This window comes from Scardinius erythrophthalmus (genome assembly GCF_964197995.2).
Source record: "Scardinius erythrophthalmus genome assembly, chromosome: 11".
Taxonomy (NCBI): Eukaryota; Metazoa; Chordata; class Actinopteri; order Cypriniformes; family Leuciscidae; genus Scardinius; species Scardinius erythrophthalmus.
In genome coordinates, this window is record NC_138231.1 from 44,457,210 (window position 1) to 44,475,946 (window position 18,737).

At 43.7% G+C, this 18,737-nt stretch overlaps 1 protein-coding gene across 2 annotated transcripts; it reads left to right on the forward strand.

The window, feature by feature from the left end:
- The first annotated feature begins 119 nt into the window (after positions 1-119).
- znf292b (zinc finger protein 292b) lies at positions 120-17,844 on the forward strand. 2 transcript variants are annotated; one of them, XM_081379275.1, is made up of 8 exons: positions 120-300; positions 7,109-7,263; positions 7,345-7,423; positions 8,193-8,328; positions 8,437-8,639; positions 9,785-9,925; positions 10,089-10,226; positions 10,318-17,844. In XM_081379275.1, the coding sequence occupies exons 1-8, from the start codon at positions 139-141 to the stop codon at positions 17,263-17,265; spliced, it is 7,962 nt and encodes a 2,653-aa protein (XP_081235401.1). In that variant the 5' UTR covers positions 120-138; the 3' UTR covers positions 17,266-17,844. The 2 variants fall into 2 exon arrangements, with proteins under 2 accessions (XP_081235401.1, XP_081235402.1); XM_081379276.1 differs by having other exon boundaries at positions 9,785-9,921; positions 10,085-10,226.
- The last annotated feature ends 893 nt before the right edge of the window (positions 17,845-18,737 follow it).

Here is an 18,737-nt window from a genome sequence, read left to right on the forward strand (position 1 = left end):
CAATAATAATTGGAAGCGATAAATGTTTGCCCCGAGCGAGCGAGCGCAGGGTCACGTGACACGGCCAGTACGTCAGCACGCACAGTGATTTGGCGTCACGTGACGCGCTGTGCGTACGCGGCGGAATTGGAAGTGAAGATGGCGGACGAGGAGGCCGAGCAGGACCGCGGCGAGCGGAGCGACGCTTCCAGCGCTCTGAACGCGCTCGCAACGCGCCTGGAGGACGCCGCAGCGGCCCTGAGGAGCAGCCAGGAGTCTCCCGGCGAGCGCGCGTCGCAGTACTGCTATGAGTTCTGTCAGGTGAGCGCGCATTCACAGCAGCGTCCAGCTCAGTCGTAAACACGGGTCCCGCGGAGGAGAAGTGCCGCCTCGGTGTGTGTTCGACGAGCTCACACACTGCTCTGCGGTCCCAACGCGTTTATAGAGGGTCGCTGTGCTATTCCGCGTCGTTGTTGCGTCTGAATCAGTGAGTGTGTGTGTGTCGGACGCAGGACTGTAAACAAGCACGCAGCGCGCGCGCGCACAACTGCAGAACCACCACCACCATCATCATCATCATCATCTTCATCAATAACAGCATCATAACCCATCACACACTGCACAACACTCTCATAATCCCACACTAGTCCTGCACAACATCATACGTCACACCCAGGACAGCATCATATTGCTAACCTCAGTCTCTCAATGCTAATCATTAGCAGACCCTTATACACATCATCATCATCATCATCATCATCATCAGGGTCTGTGATGATGTGCAGATTATAGCAGCAACAGTGTAGTCTGACTGCACATCACTATCATAATCTGTCAGTCTGTGATGATATGCGGTGAGTGGCAGATTATGCTGTGCAGAACATCATAAAGTGAGCAACATAATTAATTAATTACCAGCTGCCCATCTTCTTCATCATCATCATCTAGCTTGTCATCATAACTTAAGAAAAGACACTCAGTTTGCCTGTGTGTGTGTGTGTGTGTGCGTGAAGGTCCACAGTTTCCATTGTGTGTGTGTGTGTGTGTGTGTGTGTGTGTGTCGTGCGTGCGTGTGTGTGTGAAGGTCCACAGTTTCCCTGTGATGTGTGTGTGTGTGTGTGTGTGTGTGAAGGTCCACAGTTTCCATGTGGTGTGTGTGTGTGTGTGTGTGTGTGTGTGTGTGTGTGTGTGTGTGTGCGTGCGTGCGTGTGTGAAGGTCCACAGTTTCCCTGTGATGTGTGTGTGTGTGTGTGTGTGAAGGTCCACAGTTTCCCTGTGATGTGTGTGTGTGTGTGTGTGTGAAGGTCCACAGTTTCCCTGTGATGTGTGTGTGTGTGTGTGTGTGAAGGTCCACAGTTTCCCTGTGGTGTGTGTGTGTGTGTGTGTGTGTGTGTGTGTGTGTGTGTGTGTGTGTGTGTGTGTGTGTGTGTGAAGGTCCACAGTTTCCCTGTGATGTGTGTGTGTGTGTGTGTGAAGGTCCACAGTTTCCCTGTGATGTGTGTGTGTGTGTGTGTGTGTGTGTGTGTGTGTGTGTGTGTAAGGTCCACAGTTTCCCTGTGATGTGTGTGTGTGTGTGTGTGTGTGTGTGTGTGTGTGTAAGGTCCACAGTTTCCCTGTGATGTGTGTGTGTGTGTGTGTGTGTGTGTGTGTGTGTGTGTGTGTGTGTGTGTGTGTGTGTGAAGGTCCACAGTTTCCCTGTGATGTGTGTGTGTGTGTGTGTGAAGGTCCACATGTCAGTGTGTTGCTCGTGTTGTCTTCGCTCAGGGGAAGTGTGTGTGTGTGTGTGAAGGTCCACAGTTTCCCTGTGATGTGTGTGTGTGTGTGTGTGTGTGTGTGTGTGTGTGTGTGTGTGTGTGTGAAGGTCCACATGTCAGTGTGTTGCTCGTGTTGTCTTCGCTCAGGGGAAGTGTGTGTGTGTGTGTGTGTGTGAAGGTCCACAGTTTCCCTGTGATGTGTGTGTGTGTGTGTGTGTGTGTGTGTGTGTGTGTGTGTGTGTGAAGGTCCACATGTCAGTGTGTTGCTCGTGTTGTCTTCGCTCAGGGGAAGTGTGTGTAGTGTCCGTCATCTAGATCAGTGTGTGACGTCTTTATCTGATGAGCTCAACACTGTCACTTCTGCATTATACATCACATATATATATTATTATTATACGTGAGGTCGTCACAGTGGGCTCGTTCTGGTGAGTTATGTGATGAGCCGTACAGTGATGGTGATTGATGGCGTGACAGTCTTCATTGTTCAGTTCTCCCCTCACCAGCTCGAGCCGCATCACTGGTGATCGCGATGGACTGGGTGATGATGTCCTGTGAGTCTCTGAGAATATTAATATTCAAACACTTAAAATTAAAAAAAAGGTATAAGTAGTTATTGGCTTTCTCTGCAGTGTGTGTGTAACTCCAGTCTCGGTCAGTGAGCGTCTGCTGCTGTTCCAGGGTCAGTGCTTTAAACACAATAGGGTTTAAGTTATTACCATATTCCCTGATGATTGATTACAGTAAGAGTTGTGTACACGATGCGCGATATAATTAAATATGCACTTCATCTGAACATCACATACAGTCGGGTTTAATATTATTGGTGCCGTATTAGAATCACATGTTTTTCCAGAGAGGATTAGAGTTTCTCTTTATCTCTCAATAAGTCAGAAAATACTGTCAACAGACAGAAGAATAATAAAGTTTTCCCAGTTCTCCATGTTTCCCAGTTCTCCAGTTCTCCAGTTCTCCATGTTTCTCCATGTTTCTCCATGTTTCAGGAATAAGTTGCAAACGGATAAAAGCCGTTCCGAGAAACACTTCAGTGTATTGTGGATGTTTCAGTCCCACTAGAGTCTGAAACCACACACTATGATCAGCCGAAAAGAGTTTTAATGCAGTGTTTTGCCTGTAATGTAGTGTCTACACACACACACACACACACACGGAGACAGTACTGGTGTGTGATTGTGCTTCAGAAATACATGAGTGTGTGCTTGTCTATCTGAGGTCTCCATCCCCCGATGATGACCTCTGACCTTTAGAGTCTGGTCACATGCCTGTGTGTGTGTGTGTGTGTGGAGAAGACTCCGGTGTTTAGGCGTGTTCATTAAATGAAAGTGTAGCAGCAGTGGTTTTATATATGTTTATCAGTGTTATTCAGACGGCAGACCCACAGCAGCACGTGTGTGTGCGTGTGCGTGTGTGTGCACGTGTGTGTGTGTGTGCATGTGCATGGAGTCAGCGGTTCAGGAGTGTGTAGCTCAGAGGCGCTGGTGTCTCCTCTCAGGTTAGAGAAGGCTGACATTAAAGGAAAGGGTTTTCCCACCGTCCCAGTTTCCTGTCCTCGGCCTCAGTAGCGTCCTCCTGCGAGTCATGTGACCTCTGATTCTGAGGCTGGTGTGTGTGTGTGTGTGTGTGTGTGTGTGTGTGTGTGTGGTCATAGACTGTGCCAGTGTCTGGTCCTCTTCATCTCCTCCTCCTCTTCGGCTCTGAGGCGGACAGGTTTGAGTTAGTCTGTCCTGGTGTTGTCAAAAGTACAGAGTTCGTAAAGGCCTCTGATTGGCCGTTGTGTTCACGCGCTCATCGGATGTGTCTGTGATTGGCTACGATGATCAGCGCACGGGAGCGTCTGAAAGCAGGACCGGTCCGCTGATAGACTCCTGCTTTCAAACGCTTGTGTGTGTACTGTGTGTACTGTGTGTGTGTGTGTGTGTGTGTGTGTGTACTCGCTGAAGAGCCTCAGTGATGTACATTTACATGTTTTTGAAGCGCTGATCACTGTACCCAATCACAGACTGATATCTGATGAGCGCGTGAACACAGCGGCCAATCAGAGGCGTTTATGATTCCACTTATGATTACGAACTCGGTACTTCTGACAACACTAGTCTGTCCAGATTCAGCATCTCAGCCTCAGTCTGACTGATGACCAGCCGATGGACAGCGCTGTGCTGAAGTGTTATACAATTCACACTGCAATTATTTTTAAATTAAATTCAAACCAATTAAAATACATAGGCAAGTAAATAAGTGTACAACATAAAACTACTATTACACTTACACTGCTGTTCAAATGTTAGGGATCGGTGAGATTTTTAATGTTTTTAAAAGAAGTCTCTTCTGCTCACCGAGGCTGCGTTGATTTGATAAAAAAAATACATAATATAATATTGTGAAATATTATTACAATTTGTGAATATACAGTAAAGTGTACTTTATTCCTGTGATCTTCAGCATCATTACTCCAGTCTTCAGTGTCACATGATCCTTCAGAGACCACTGATGATTTGATGCTCCCGAAACAAATTTTTTTTTTTTTTTTTTGATGAATATAAAGTTCAAAAGAACAGCATTTATCTGAAATATAAAGCTTTGGTAACATTATACACTACCCTTCAAAAGATTGGGGTCAGAAACAATAGAAATCAACACTTTTATTCAGCAATTTAGATCGTTTAAGATTTTTTGTTTTTAAAAGAAGTCTCTTCTGCTCACCAAGGCTGCATTTATTTGATAAAAAAAACTGTAATATTGTGAAATATTATGACTATATTAAAATAGAAAACAGTCATTTTAAATTTAGTAAAATGTAATTTATTCCTGTGATCAAAGCTGAATGTTCAGCATCATTACTCCAGTCTTCAGTGTCACATGATCCTTCAGAAATCACTCTAATATGATGATCTGATGCTCAAAAAAAACATTATTATTATCAGTGTTGGAAACAGTTGTGGACAATATTTTAACTTTGATGAATAGAAATTTCCCACTTATTTTTAACAGAATCTTTTGTGATATTATAAATGTCTTTACCGTCACTTTATCAATTTAATGCGTCCTTGCTGAATAAAAGTGTTGATTTCTATTGTTTCTGACCCCAATCTTTTGAAGGGTAGTGTATAATGTTACCAAAGCTTTATATTTCAGATAAATGCTGTTCTTTTGAACTTTATATTCATAAAAAAATAAAAAAGTTTTCAACACTGATAATTTTTAGTTTCGGGAGCATCAAATCATCAGTGGTTTCTGAAGGATCATGTGACACTGAAGACTGGAGTAATGATGCTGAAGATCACAGGAATAAATTACACTTTACTGTATATTCACATAGAGAACAGATGATTTACACTGGAATAATATTTCACAATATTACTGTTTTTGTTTGTATTTTTTATCAAATAAATGCAGCCTTGGTGAGCAGAAGAGACTACTTTTAAAAACATTAAAAATCTTACCGATCTAAAACTTTTGAACGGTAGTGTACAGGGGTGCAAACAGCGCGCTTTTCGGCGCCTCCCGCTTTTTTCACGTCAATTTGGGTGACTTGTGTGAATCGTGCAGATCCGAAGAGTTTTTTTTTTAAGGGGGGGGGGGGTCTGATTATAATTTAACCAACAGTAATTCTGGATTGCGTCCACCAATAAGTAAATAGGAAATAAGCGAATCAGAACACTGCGCGCCAAACCAGCAGTATGTGCGCAAGCGTGAACCACTAGTGTTTCGGTCTCACTCTGGATCTGCCACTGCATCACTTTTCTCTCTGCGTGGCGTGGAGTGTCCGTTTTTATGTCGGCTGTCATGTTAACTGGTCAGAGCTTGTGTTAGAGCACAATGCCTGCGTGACACACACACTTCTCGAGCCGCGCCGAAACCGCGTGCTAGAAATAGAACCGCAACCGACGCCTATTTTTCACGCGACACGCACGAGTGTTGGAAGTTTTCAGACAAAATAGAAGGCGCAAATACATATTAATAAATTACATTTTGATGCTTGAAAGTCTCTCGGTTTTGGCAAATGCATATATAATTGTAATTTAAAAAATAGGCCTAATTATCGATTTTCAAATATTGCCCCGTCAATAGGCCTACAGAACGAAATATTCTGTAGCCTATTTTGCCGCCAATACTGCCGACGTTGTCTTTGCTGTATCAGGCTATATTATGTTTAACATCCAAATGTAGACGGTACAGAGCCACAGTCGCAGACAGCACGTGAAGTTCGTGAACACCGAATTCCCTTTTCTTTCTTATCTATTTGTGTTTGAACAGACATGTGCACGAAAAAATAAGCCAGTGTCCGTCTCAACGAGTTTCCCCGTAAACGCAGTCAACATAAAACGGATGCGTGTCATTAGCGGTATTAGATACGTGCATTCGTCTTAAAGGGACAGCGCCCAATATACCTGCAGCTGTTTGTGTCACCAAAGTTAATCAAACAACAAAAGAGAAAGAGAAAATAATACTTAATACAGTTAATTTACCTGAAAAACATAAAGCACTGCTTTATTTCAAGTGTATTTGTGTTTTATTTTATTTATATTTGTATTTTGTTTAGTTTCTATGCAGATGCACTAGGCCGGGGTTCACCAATCTCGGTCCTGGAGGGCCGCTGTCCCTGCAGAGTTTAGCTCCAACCAGCTCCAACACACCTGTTTGAAAGTTTCTAGTATGCCTAGTGAGACCTTGATTAGCTGGTTCAGGTGTGTTTAATTGGGGTTGGAGCTAAACTCTGCAGGACAGCGGCCCTCCAGGACCGAGATTGGTGAACCCTGCACTAGGCCTACCCTACACAATTACCCCAATCATCCTAGAATTATTAATTCTTTACAAAAAGAGCTATTCAAATCATCAGGTGAAAATTTTTTCAGGAAGTAGCAGTAAAGCAAGAAAAAGAAGTGCAAGATAGTTTTTCTAAATTTCATTTGACTCTATGTGCCTATAGGGGTGGGTTGGTGGTGGCAATGTAGTATCTGGATATTTGCCGCGGGACGAGGGCTTCGATTACCTCTCTCTTTTTTGACCATACATGTGTTTGCACCCCTGAGTGTAGTTATTTATTTTATTTCTTTTTTTGTATTAAAAATAACAAAGAAGCACATTTCAAACACTAGTATTAATGCAATAGAACAAACATACAAAGTAAATATTTTTTCAGGTACAGTGGTTTTATTTAACATGTTTTATCATCAAATTAAACTCTATCATCAATGTTTTTGGAAAATAAATGTATAAAGGAATATGATTGTTTAAAATGACCCAGTGTGCGTTACCCGAGCGCTTCATGCCAGATCAGTGTGATCACGGCTCGCATCGGCCGGAGTGAAGGTGTGTGTGCCGGTCAGCTGGTGTAAGCGGTGTGTGTGTGTGCGCAGGCGCTGGTGGAGTACGCCGGGCTGTGGCGGGTGGAGGAGGAGCCGCTGCCCGTGCTGGAGGTGTACATCAGGGCTCTGCTGAGCTTCGCACAGGTGTGCCCGCTGCTCTCCGCCCACTGCGAGAAGGTGCCCGTCGTGCTGGAGCGGCTCTCGCTGTAAGTGCTCTTCCCCGCCCTCTGTGCTCATGCTCATGTGGTGCTCCAGCTCATTCAGTTCCTGTCGTCTGTCTTCTGCAGGAGTTGTGCAGAGCTGCTGATGTCCATGCCCAGGAACATCCCAGATGCACTGTGGGACAGGTTCAGGTCTTCTGTCCAGGTATGTTCACCAGGCTGAAGCTCTTCGGCCACGTTCAGACTGTCACTCCACATCCGATTTGTGTGCATATCTGATCAGAATGAGCTAATGTGAACGAAAAAATCACATGAAATGCAATTTTTACAAATCCGTTTCAAGCTATATCCATATGTGGTGTGAAATCCTATTGAAATCGCATTTCTTGAAATCTGTTTCTTAGTCAGATTTCGCATGGTTTATGTGACTTTCTCATGACATGTAAACGTCAGACGTTGTTATAGGAAACAATGCAGTGTTGCAAATTGCCAGAGGAGCAGAAAATGACAATATAGCGGAGACATGTCTGTAAACCAGCGGAGGCGACAGCAGGAGAGAAGCTGCTCATACCAGCTTTTCTGCCGCTGCCTCAGAAGACGCAGTAGTCCAGCGCACGGCGGAAACACATTCCTGTGTTGTGAAGTTTAAATAAGACAACATCTCTATTGCAGACCCCTCTATGTTGATTATTCCTACCATCACAACATCACTGCCACAGAACCCAATGCAGATATTCCCGAAAACGAAAGCTGCATGGACACACACATCGGATCTGAGCGGTTGCGATACACAGTGTGGTCATCAATAATTTTAGATCAGATTCTAATCGGATACTGACAGTGTGAACGTAGCCTTAGTTACTGTTATTCGCATTGATCAGCTTTGTCGTCTACTACAGTAAAGTACACAACTGGATAGACAACAGCAAATATGTTTACTAATGTTTATTTTGTGTGCTGTGGTGTCTGTGTAGATCGCCCATCCTCTCGTGCAAGAGAAGGGAATCGGTCATCTGGTCATCCTCTCCACCATCGCGCGAGAGCAAGGGGTCTGGACCAACCCCACACTGCAGGCCATCCTCACCAGTGACACGCCACCGCAGGAGACGGGTGAGGACACACACACTAGCGTTCCTCTCTTCGCCACATACGACCTGACTGCAGTCAGCCTGGCGACCTGTGTTACACAAGCGCTGAAAGTGTTTATTTTCTGTCCAGTGCAAGAGTTCCTCGCCCTGGAAGGACCAACACTCCTGAAGATGCGAGTGAAGCACCTGATCAAAGAGGGCTGTGTGGATCAGGCCGCGTCGCTGGCCAGGGCCTGTGCCGAGCTCTCGGAGTTTGAGGAGAAGGCCCACTTCAAGCAGATGCACCTGGTGTGTCTGTGCACTGTTGCTCCGCAGGAACTCATCATGGAGGAGGTAAGAGCTAACCCTAACCCTAATACTTCTGTTTCTGCATCTGCTCAGATTTAACAGTTATGAAAGCATTCAAGTATCAAGTCAAAGCTTTAATAAAGTTTAATTGCATTAAAGTGTGAATTAGGACTGTCAAATAAAATCTCGAATATTGGTCGAATTAAAAAAACAACAACTGCACATTCGAATGCAAAAGCTTTTGGTGTGTCAAGAGGTGTGTGAGACATGATGAGCAATGTTTAGATGTGGAGAGAGTAGAAGTGGAGTGTTTCTGAATGGCAGTTTGCTATCTTGTGTTCATGTAGTTCATTACGCTGTGTGTTTTCTCAGGTCACTGTTGCACAAACACAGTTTTATGCACTACTGTAACCTAATTTTCCTTGCATGCACATTAAGGAAATTGTTTTATTTCAGAACAATTGTTTGAAAAGTTAATGCACTTTAAAAAGTGAATGTCAGTTCATTTAAAGTCCCCATGAAATCAAAATTGACCCTATTTACTTTGTTAGCGCATATTACTAGTCTTGTGGTGAACAATTAATCCGTGCAAGAAAATATAAAAAAAATAAAAAATTTACCATGGTAATCTTTAATCAAAATCTGAAAATGCCCCTCCCCTCTGCATTGGAGGACCTTCTCTGATGACGTAGGTTTGAGGAATTGGTTTGGGCAACGCTTAACCACTCCCCTCAAACCGTTAGTCTGTTATGAGCGAGAGATAGAGAGGAGGAGCGCTAGAGTAAAACCCTGCCCTCTGTTCAATATTCCGTTTCACTGGGAAATACGTCACAGCACTGGAAAAAAGTCGTTTGCAACTTCCGGTTCACGGGGACTTTAAAAAAAGATGCGATGCTTGATTTGGTTTATATTTGCTTATTGCGCTTGCTTGCGCCCTCTTGTGGCCATAGGAAACTACAATACTTTTTTCCTCTAACATTAAGTTTTGCCTTTAGAATTTGGATATAGTTCGAGTTGTGCTAATATTTAAGAGAGAAATTCGTATTTAGCTCTTCAGCCATTTTGACAGCCCTAGTGTGAATTCAAATTTTAACTTGATTGTTGTCATAAGGCCTTTGGAAGTCGATTTTCATAATTCAGAGGACAAATTATAGGGTTTACATGTGCAATTTCTTTCCCTTCCTTTTCAGCTCTCAAAAGTGGACTGTCGTGATGCTCTAGAGATGATCTGTAACCTTGAGGCAGATGGTGACGAGAAAGCTGCATTTACATTGTGCTCTGGGTTTTTGACCCGTCAGATTCTGCAGGAGGATACCTACTGTGCTTGGCAAGTGTCACATGTTTCCAATCCTTGTAAAATCAGTGTAGAATTGGGAAATGAAAAATAAGAATTTTCTGCAACTATAATAAATATCTTTAAAAAAGGCCTTTTAATATAAAGTGTGCTATTTCTAAATAATTTGAGGGCTGTTGTTTGTAATCTTTGGCAGGGAGTTGACTCTGTTCTGGGGAAAACTGCTCAAGCGATTAGAGCCTTCAGATCAAGGCTTTTTGGACAGATGCCGTCAGATGTCATTTCTGTCTAAAACTGTGTTCCACCTACTCTTTTTCATCCAAGTCATCCAGTCAGAGGTGAGCCTGTTGTTTTTCTCGCCTTCATGCTGCTCATTTTATATGTGATCAAATGTCTTGAAAACTAAATGCTCCTTTTCCAAATCAATAGATGGACAAAGTTGGACTTTCGACTTGTGTTGAGATCTGCATACGAGCTCTGCGATTGGAATCGTGCGAAGGGAACACCAAGGCCACTGTCTGCAAAACCATTTCTTGCCTCTTACCCTCTGACCTGGAGGTCAAAAGGGCCTGCCAGCTGACAGAGTTTCTCCTGGAGCCAACTGTGGACTCTTACTATGCAGTGGAAACTCTTTACAATGAGCCAGACCAGAAGCTAGATGAGGAAGACCTACCGGTGTCGAACTCGCTGCGCTGTGAGCTCCTTTTAGTCCTCAAAACCCTGTGGCCTTTTGATCCCGAGTACTGGAACTGGAAGGCATTAAAACGCCACTGTTTGGGTCTAATGGGGGAGGAGGCCTCAATCGTGTCCTCCATTGATGAACTGAACGACGGTGACCCTGAGGACTTAGGGGAAGAGACCAGCATCTTTGGTGAGGAGTTCAAGGACGTCTCACAGTGCTTTCTGGATACAACCAATGAACTAAATGAAATGGAAGATCAAAAGCAGAAGAACAGAGAGTTGAAAAAGTTGAGAGAAAAAGGGTTCGTCTCAGCTAGGTTTAGAAACTGGCAGGCTTACATGCAGTACTGCGTTTTATGCGATAAGGAGTTTCTTGGTCACCGAATAGTGCGTCATGCGCAGACTCACTTCAAAGATGGATCCTACAGCTGCCCGATATGTTTAGAGACCTTTGAAACAAAAGAGACTCTTGAACCACATGTTGCATCGCATGTTAAACTTTCTTGCAAAGAACGCCTCGCTGCAATGAAGACGAGCAAGCAGTTATCCAACCCCAAAACGGCTGCTCCTGTCATAGCTGCCCTGAAAGCTAAAAGCAGTGAGAATCAGGTGCGCAAAAACAAGACAAAAAACAACAGTGGTGGGCAATCCAACAAACTTAGTAATGGAGCTGCCAATGTCTCTGATTGCTTAGACTTCAAAAACAGTTATGAAGGGAATATTTGTCCAGTCCAAAGCTGCAGGAGGGGATTTAGATATTTCCGAAATCTTGTTGCCCACGTGAAAGATCATGGCGACAACGAGGAAGCGAAGTGCTTCCTTGAAATGCAGAACACAAAAGTGGTGTGCCAGTATTGCCGTCGTCAGTTTGTCAGTGTCGATCACTTAAATGATCACCTACAGGTGCACTGTGGCACCAAACCATACATTTGCATACAGCTTAATTGCAAAGCCAGCTTTGACTCCAATGCCGAACTAATCGTTCATAAGAAAGACCACCCAGTCTTCAAGGCTAAGTGTATGTTTCCGGGTTGCGGCAAGATTTTTCATGAAGCCTACAAACTGTATGACCACGAGTCACAGCATTACAGAACATTTACTTGCAAAGCACCAGACTGTGGTAAAGTGTTTCATTCACAGTCTGAGTTAGACCTCCATGCTGAGAGCCATGTGGTAAAAGTGGAAGCCCAAGGCAATGACAGTCAAAGTATTCAACCAGATGAACCTCATCCAGACCTCTCCAATCAAATAGATCAGGACTCTGGCTCTCTCTCAGTCCCCCATTTCAATGACGACAGCACAGGGTTTCAAGAGGATCGTCCATCTGGCACGGGGATAAAGCATTCTGTTGAAAATATGCTAAGTAGCGCTTTTACAGTTTCCCCTCAAGAGTGTGTCCATTCTGGCACGAGTAAACCTGAACAACATCCCATCCAACAGCAAATCCCTCAGATCAGTGACCACTTGGGCCAGTCAGCTGTGGGCACTCACTTAATTCAGCATAGACCGGAGGAATCTCTTTTGGAGGCCTTGATGAGTGATTCAGATCCCATGCCATCTACATCTTCATACCAGAGTGTATTAGAGGACTTTCTGCCTGTCCCACCAACTGATGGTCAGCTGCAGACCGCTGATTCAGGTACTGCTCCATTATACAACAATAACAATGGAGTATTTCGGCAGTACAGTCCTAATCCTTTAGCTCCGGTTCCAACATCATATCAGAGCCTGTGTAGTCGCAACATGGCCTCTCCAGCACAGACTTCCCACAACACAGCACCACTTGTTTCTTTGGGTCAGATGCTTCCTCCTGTTTCTCAGACACTTCCTCTACAAATGGCTTCCGTGCCAAATAATGGACAAGTATTGGAGAACAAATCGGTGAAACCAGTAGATATGAATGTTGTCCAAGTGGTGAAAAACAAAGAGAGACACAAATGTCCCTATGAAACATGTACTCGAGACTATAGCTCTTACAGAAGTGTTACTAAGCACATGAGGGCTGTTCATTCTGAATTTTACACACAGTGGAAACTAGCGAAGAAGAACAATGTTGCAGTCCAATCCACGCTCAGATCTGTTCCTGTAAACGGAAGCCTAAATTCAGTTGTGAATCCACAAGACCAGCTGGGCCAAAGAGTTGCCTGCCCTGGTGTCCAGACACCGAATCCCCTCAGCCAGCATCCTCCCTACACAACCAACTGCACAGTTGCCCCGCAGAACCCCAACTATCCTTCTGTCTCCTCTCAAGTCACTGCTTCCCCCGGGCATATCCATACCAATGAAATGGACAATATATTAGATCCCATTGTTCTCTCTCAGCTTGGAAATGGTACAAATCAGTCTCAAATGGCAGCAGACCACTTGTGGGACCCCAGGAACAATTCAGTACTCCAACAGCAGATGTGTAATTCTCAATCAATGACCCAAAACATGAACACACTTTCTAGCAGTCAATTTACCCACATGAATGCAGCTTCTAGTGAGAACGCACTGAAGAGAAGTATGAGCTATACTACTCTTCAACCGCAGAATAATACTAATGTTTACCCAGCACCAGCGCAAGCAGACAGCATTCAAAAACTCAATGGCACCTCAGATGAAAGTCTACATTCAGTCGGCAATCTCAGTCCACCGCAGCAAATTATGGGCCCTAATGTAGTGGTAGCCCTTAATTCTGTAGTAGAGACAAATCTGGGATCTGCTCAGATGTCTGTCTTGCCCCCTTTCAGTGACCGTTTGAACAATTCAGTTTCTAAAGATTCTTCAGCCGATTACACACGGCAAACAAATGATAATTTCTCTGCAGTAACTAATAGTCAGTGTGTGGTTAAGTTGGAGAGAGATTCAGCTTTAGGTTTACCACTTCAGATCAATGAAACTCCCCCATCAAATAGCAGTTCTCCAAGTCGTCAGATTAATACTGGAAATGTGTCCAGTGATAAAGGCATCAAAAAAGTTAAACGAAGCAAAAGAACAAAATGGCCTGCAATTATTAAAGATGGCAAGTTCATTTGCTGCAGGTGTTATAGAGAATTCCCGAGTCCTAAATCTCTGGGAGGACATTTGTCAAAACGGGCTCATTGCAAACCATTTGATGAAGCTGACTTGACAGCGGACCTCCCCAGCTCATTTCTTGATCTTCTTAACTCGCCTCATCCAGCACCATCTTCATATGTGAACCTGCCACAGCATAAGGGCCCTCTTGATCCAAAACTATACCCAAATGTCACTTTTCCCCAAGCCAATGGCACCTATAACAGCAATGACAAACAGATGGGGGGAGTGTTTAAGCAAAGCTCGTCAAATCTTTGTGTGAGTTCTGGACAAGAACAGCAGACGGTTCCAAACCCCTGTGGTCCATATGCCCAGAGCAGTCGTATGTCTGAAACTAGTGTCATACAGCACACTGGGAGTGTCAAACATCAGCTTCAAGCGAGTTATTCTGAGATATCTAACCCACTGTTTAGTGACGACGTCAGTGATCCTCTTCTTTCTCAATTGTTGGCTGATGACCAGTCTACATCCAGCCTGAACAGCGGTTCATCAGATCACGTCAGTCAAATTCTACAAGCTGAAACTTTAAACAAAATGAAAGACATCAAGGAAAGAACAACCGACAGTGCAAGTGACTTGTCAAATGATGGACTTCTGGCAGCCATGGCAAGTCTTGCTCAAAACCTGGTGTCTGAAAAGAGTGTCAAAGAAAGACTACGTGAACAGATATTGGCTGGAGACCTTTACAAAAAAAGCAGCAGCTTGCCTCGTGGATCAAGTGTTGACAGTTCCTACTCTCAAATGTCTGTAGCAAGTCCTGACATTGGGGAACCACAACATACCTCAAACTTGATTGAGAATGCGCCTCAAAGTGAGCTGCAACCTGCTGGAAACACAGCCAAAGTCCCTGTCGAGGCAGTTTCACAATTGGGTGACATGAAGCCAAAGGATGGTTTAATTCAAATTGTTTCGTCTGTGCCTTTGGGAAGTGGGGTCAATGATCAGTCCAACAATATGCCCATAACCGAAGTGGATGAAGTGTCGGAACTCCAAAAAGCTCTTGAGAATCTTGACCTAGACAGAGAAGTCAGTGAGGTTACCAAACCTGTGGCTGTCCCTGCAGTGAGTGAAGCACAGCCTAATAAGCCACAACCAGAGCCTAATGATTTACCCAAGGAGATTCCAATTTATGTGAAACCATTTGTATGTGACACAAATGGTTGTAATTACAGTTGCATGACGAAAGATGCTCTTATTAAACACCTTGTCAAGATCCACAATTACACTGATAAAATGTTATCTCAAATGAAAGACCAGTTTAATGTTTCCCCTTTCGGGTGTCAAAAATGTTCCAAGGCCTTCACACGCAACTCTAATCTCAAAGCCCATTATATGTCAGTTCATAACTTTTCACAGGAAGAAATAAAGAGGATGAAAATTAGGCCTAAGCCCATTCAGAGACTCCTGGATAGTGATGCAGGAAGCCCTTGTCCAGTGCCAGAAATCTCCAATCCAGTTAAAAACACTTCACGTGTGGATGCCCGCAAACAGCCGAAAGATGCTAAATGTACATCAGGCTCCAAGAGAGAAGGTCATGTCAAAAAATCACGTTGCATCGCTCCATCGCTAGTCCAGAAATCTTCTTTTTTGCCTCAAGGCAAAAGTCCTGCTTTGGGAACACAAACAGTAACTCCGCAAACTCAGACGGCTGTTCAGCCTTCGGTGATTGTGTCTGGCTGTTCTTCGGTGACTCCAAGAATGGATCAGAATGCAAATGGATGGTTTTCCACAAAGTCTTCTGTTTTTGGTCAAACACATGTGTCACCACTAAAAGAGATACTGCCCATAGCTCCTTTTACACAGAACCCTTGTGCACCAGTACAGACATTAAATCAGTCATTGGACAAAAGGCCCAAACCTAGCAAGCCTCGAGTGGCAAAGCCAAAAGAATCTCCCAAAAAAATGAAAGAGAAAAAAGCAGAGATCGACGACGTTTTCAGTCCTTATAGACCTTATCGTTGTGTTCACCAGGGCTGTGTGGCAGCTTTTACAATCCAGCAGAATTTGATCCTGCATTATAAAGCTGTGCATCAGTCTTCTTTGCCTAAATTTGAGGTCAACAGTCAAGATGAACAGAACGAAGAGGAGGTCGAGGACAAGGATGTAAATGAGGAGAGTGAAGACAAGTTGGACGCGGACATAAAGGAAGTGGATGAGTTCAGGTGTCAAGTCAAAGACTGTTCTCGCATTTTTCAGTCAGTCACAGACTTGCTCCAGCACTACCTTCAGCTCCACAAATTAACCCTTGAGAAAGCAGGTGCCATGATGTGCAGTATCAACCTGGGCAGGTTTCAGTGTGATCAGCCAAACTGCTCAGAGACCTTCACTGCTTTCTGGAAATATATCGGCCATGTCGACAAAGAGCATAAAGAAACCAATCCCTCAAAAGTCGAGCCCATAGAAGGGATGTTCAGATGTCAGGTGGAAGGATGTGAATGCGCTTATAGCACACGGTCAAATCTACTGCGGCACACCATGAAGAAACACCAAGACGTGTACAAGCGGCTGCTCATGAACCCACGAGAAGGCGGAAGCGGGGTTAAACTGGGTCGTCCCAGAAAGTATGAAAAGATTGAAGTTGTGGAGAAGGAAAACAGAGAGACTAACAAGAAACCCATTAAGAAGGTAGCTATTAAGAAGGTGGCTCTCAAAAAGAGAAAAGCTAATAAAAACAATTGGACCAAGTATGGGAAACCCATTTTGAAAACACAGGAGGAAGCCTCCGCCATGTGCACCAAACGCTTACAACTGCAGTACGCTTGTATGATAAAGGGTTGCGAAACGGTGACCAGTTCTGAGCGAAATATAATGAAACATTATCTTCAGCATGGGCTCCCAAAACAGTACCTGGAAGAACAGAGGAGCAACTTTATTTACTGTAAGAAGATCCCCCGGTCCAGGTACAAGCGCATCGCCTCCCGGAGCGATGACACGGATAAATCGGAGGAGAGCTCCATTGAGACGACCGAGAACGATGAAGTCGCTGAGCCCGGCCAGAGTGAGTCCGAGTTCTCGAAGCCCACGTCTGAGAAAGAGAGCACTGAGGACGTGGATCTGTCTGACAGCAAGCCTTCCACCGACACGTGCTCGGAGATATCGGTGGTGGTCAAACGGCGGAGGGGGCGTCCGCGCAAGATCGACTGTGTAAAGAAAAAGTCCTTGGGACCTAAAAGGGTGACGAGACTGAGGACTGCAAGGAGTTGTGCAGTCAACTATGTGGACTTGAACACCGATTCCATGTCCTCCAGCGCTACCATGACACAGGAAGACGTCTCTGGGCAAAACACACTGCTGAGTTCCTTCAAGCCCATTGGGTTTGAGGTGTCCTTTCTTCAGTTTCTGCAGGAAACAAAGACATCCCATAAGAGAAAGGCAGCGGTGCCGCTGAACGGAAGTGCGCACAAAAGACTGCAGACTGCTTTCCACCTTAAGACTGCGACCGTCGTGTGCAAAAGATCTGACGCACAATTGCACTCGAGAGATGTCCTTAAACTTGTTGAATTTAAAAATCCCCAAAAGTTGACCTCACTCAGCAATGTCACATTTGAGGTGCAAAAAGTTTTTTCTGATGTCCTTGAAATTCTTCTTAAGCAGCTTCATGAAATGCGACCCACAGTGATCCTTGAAAAAGACAACTAGTGTACAGACCCTCATGTCATGTTGCCTGAACTCAGGATATAAGTGGGGATGAACTTGCTGCAAACCAGTCATTAGTTTTAACCGCAAGTCTCTCTCTATTCAGACGTGAATGCTGAATGATTGTTGCTTGTCGAGGAGCTGTGGGGATGTTCTATGATCTGAAAAACACTACACCCACTATCTTAAAGGTCCCTAGTGCGATGTTTATTACTTAACAGAACTGTGTAAGTTTAAGCTCACTTTATAGTTGCAGTAGATGATGAAATACCTCTAAAGCATGTTTGTCCTTATGAAGCCGTTCAGCACATTTCTGTTGCCTTTGGAGTTGAATTTTTTTCTTTTTGAGTATTGTATAGACTCGTACTTTTTAATATTCCATTGGACTCTTTTTCTATCCAGCTGAAAGTGAATCATTATCAATTCTGATGTTATGTAGTGCTGTGTATAATTCGTAACTGTTTTGGTCCTTGTAAATCGGAAATTTGTCAATAATGTTGTGTGTGGCGCTTTGATCAACCACTGCCACCAGCAGTCTGTATGTTAATCAATAGCAACCAATTTAATACAGCTTGCATTTTGTTACTCCGTGTTGGTCTCATCTTTAAACGCAGTCATATGGTTTTGAACGGTGATATTCTTATGAGAGATTAGGTGGTTGATGTCCAATATAATGCTGTGTTTTCTTGACTACATGGTTATGCATAGTTACAGGGACATTATGATGTAAACATGGTTTTTAGAGGTTATGTCCACTCAAGTTAAACAGCTTACACATGTTAAACGGTGTTTTATTGAAATTCTAGGAAAATATGATTAGCTCAGTACAAAAGCCATTATATCATATAAACAGACATTGTTTATAATACATGGATAGATGAATAGATTTTAGAGACAGACACAAGGGTGAATGAGACTAGGGATGCAATTTTGCAATTATTTACATTTGAAAGCCGATAACCGATATATTGGCTGATAAATCTAAATCCAAATTTTTATATAATTTTGGAGTGCCTGATTATAAAAACAAGTCTCATGTCCCAATCACACAATTATAATGATGTTCTCACAATTTTATGTAGCCTATATGACAGACTTGTGCTGCACATGTTGCACTTTACTGTATTTTCCTTTTCAGAGTGATTCCAATCATATTTCAAACCATTCAAAATCATCAGTGCGCATCTGAACCATCTCAGCTGAAGAACATAATACATTATTTATTGGCTTTAATATATGAAGAGTTCAGATGCAAAAGCCTCTAAGTGCCATGATCAGACATTTCTTCTAGAATGATCTTTTTTTTTTTAAATCAAGCTCGTATATTTAAGTTTAGAAGAAAATTTCAGATGGCACTTAGAGGCTTTTGCATCTGAACTCTTCAAATCTGCCAAATTTTCTTATCAGTCCAATAACGTTAAAAAGGATCATATATATCGCTGATACTGTTATGGTGGCGGATAAATCGTGCATCC

Coding starts and splice junctions, on each gene's coding strand:
- znf292b (XM_081379275.1), top strand. CDS start 139: ATGGCGGACGAGGAGGCCGAGCAGGACCGCGGCGAGCGGAGCGACGCT. Junction 301..7,108: donor ACTGCTATGAGTTCTGTCAG/GTGAGCGCGCAT, acceptor GTGTGTGCGCAG/GCGCTGGTGGAGTACGCCGG. Junction 10,227..10,317: donor TCCAAGTCATCCAGTCAGAG/GTGAGCCTGTTG, acceptor CCAAATCAATAG/ATGGACAAAGTTGGACTTTC.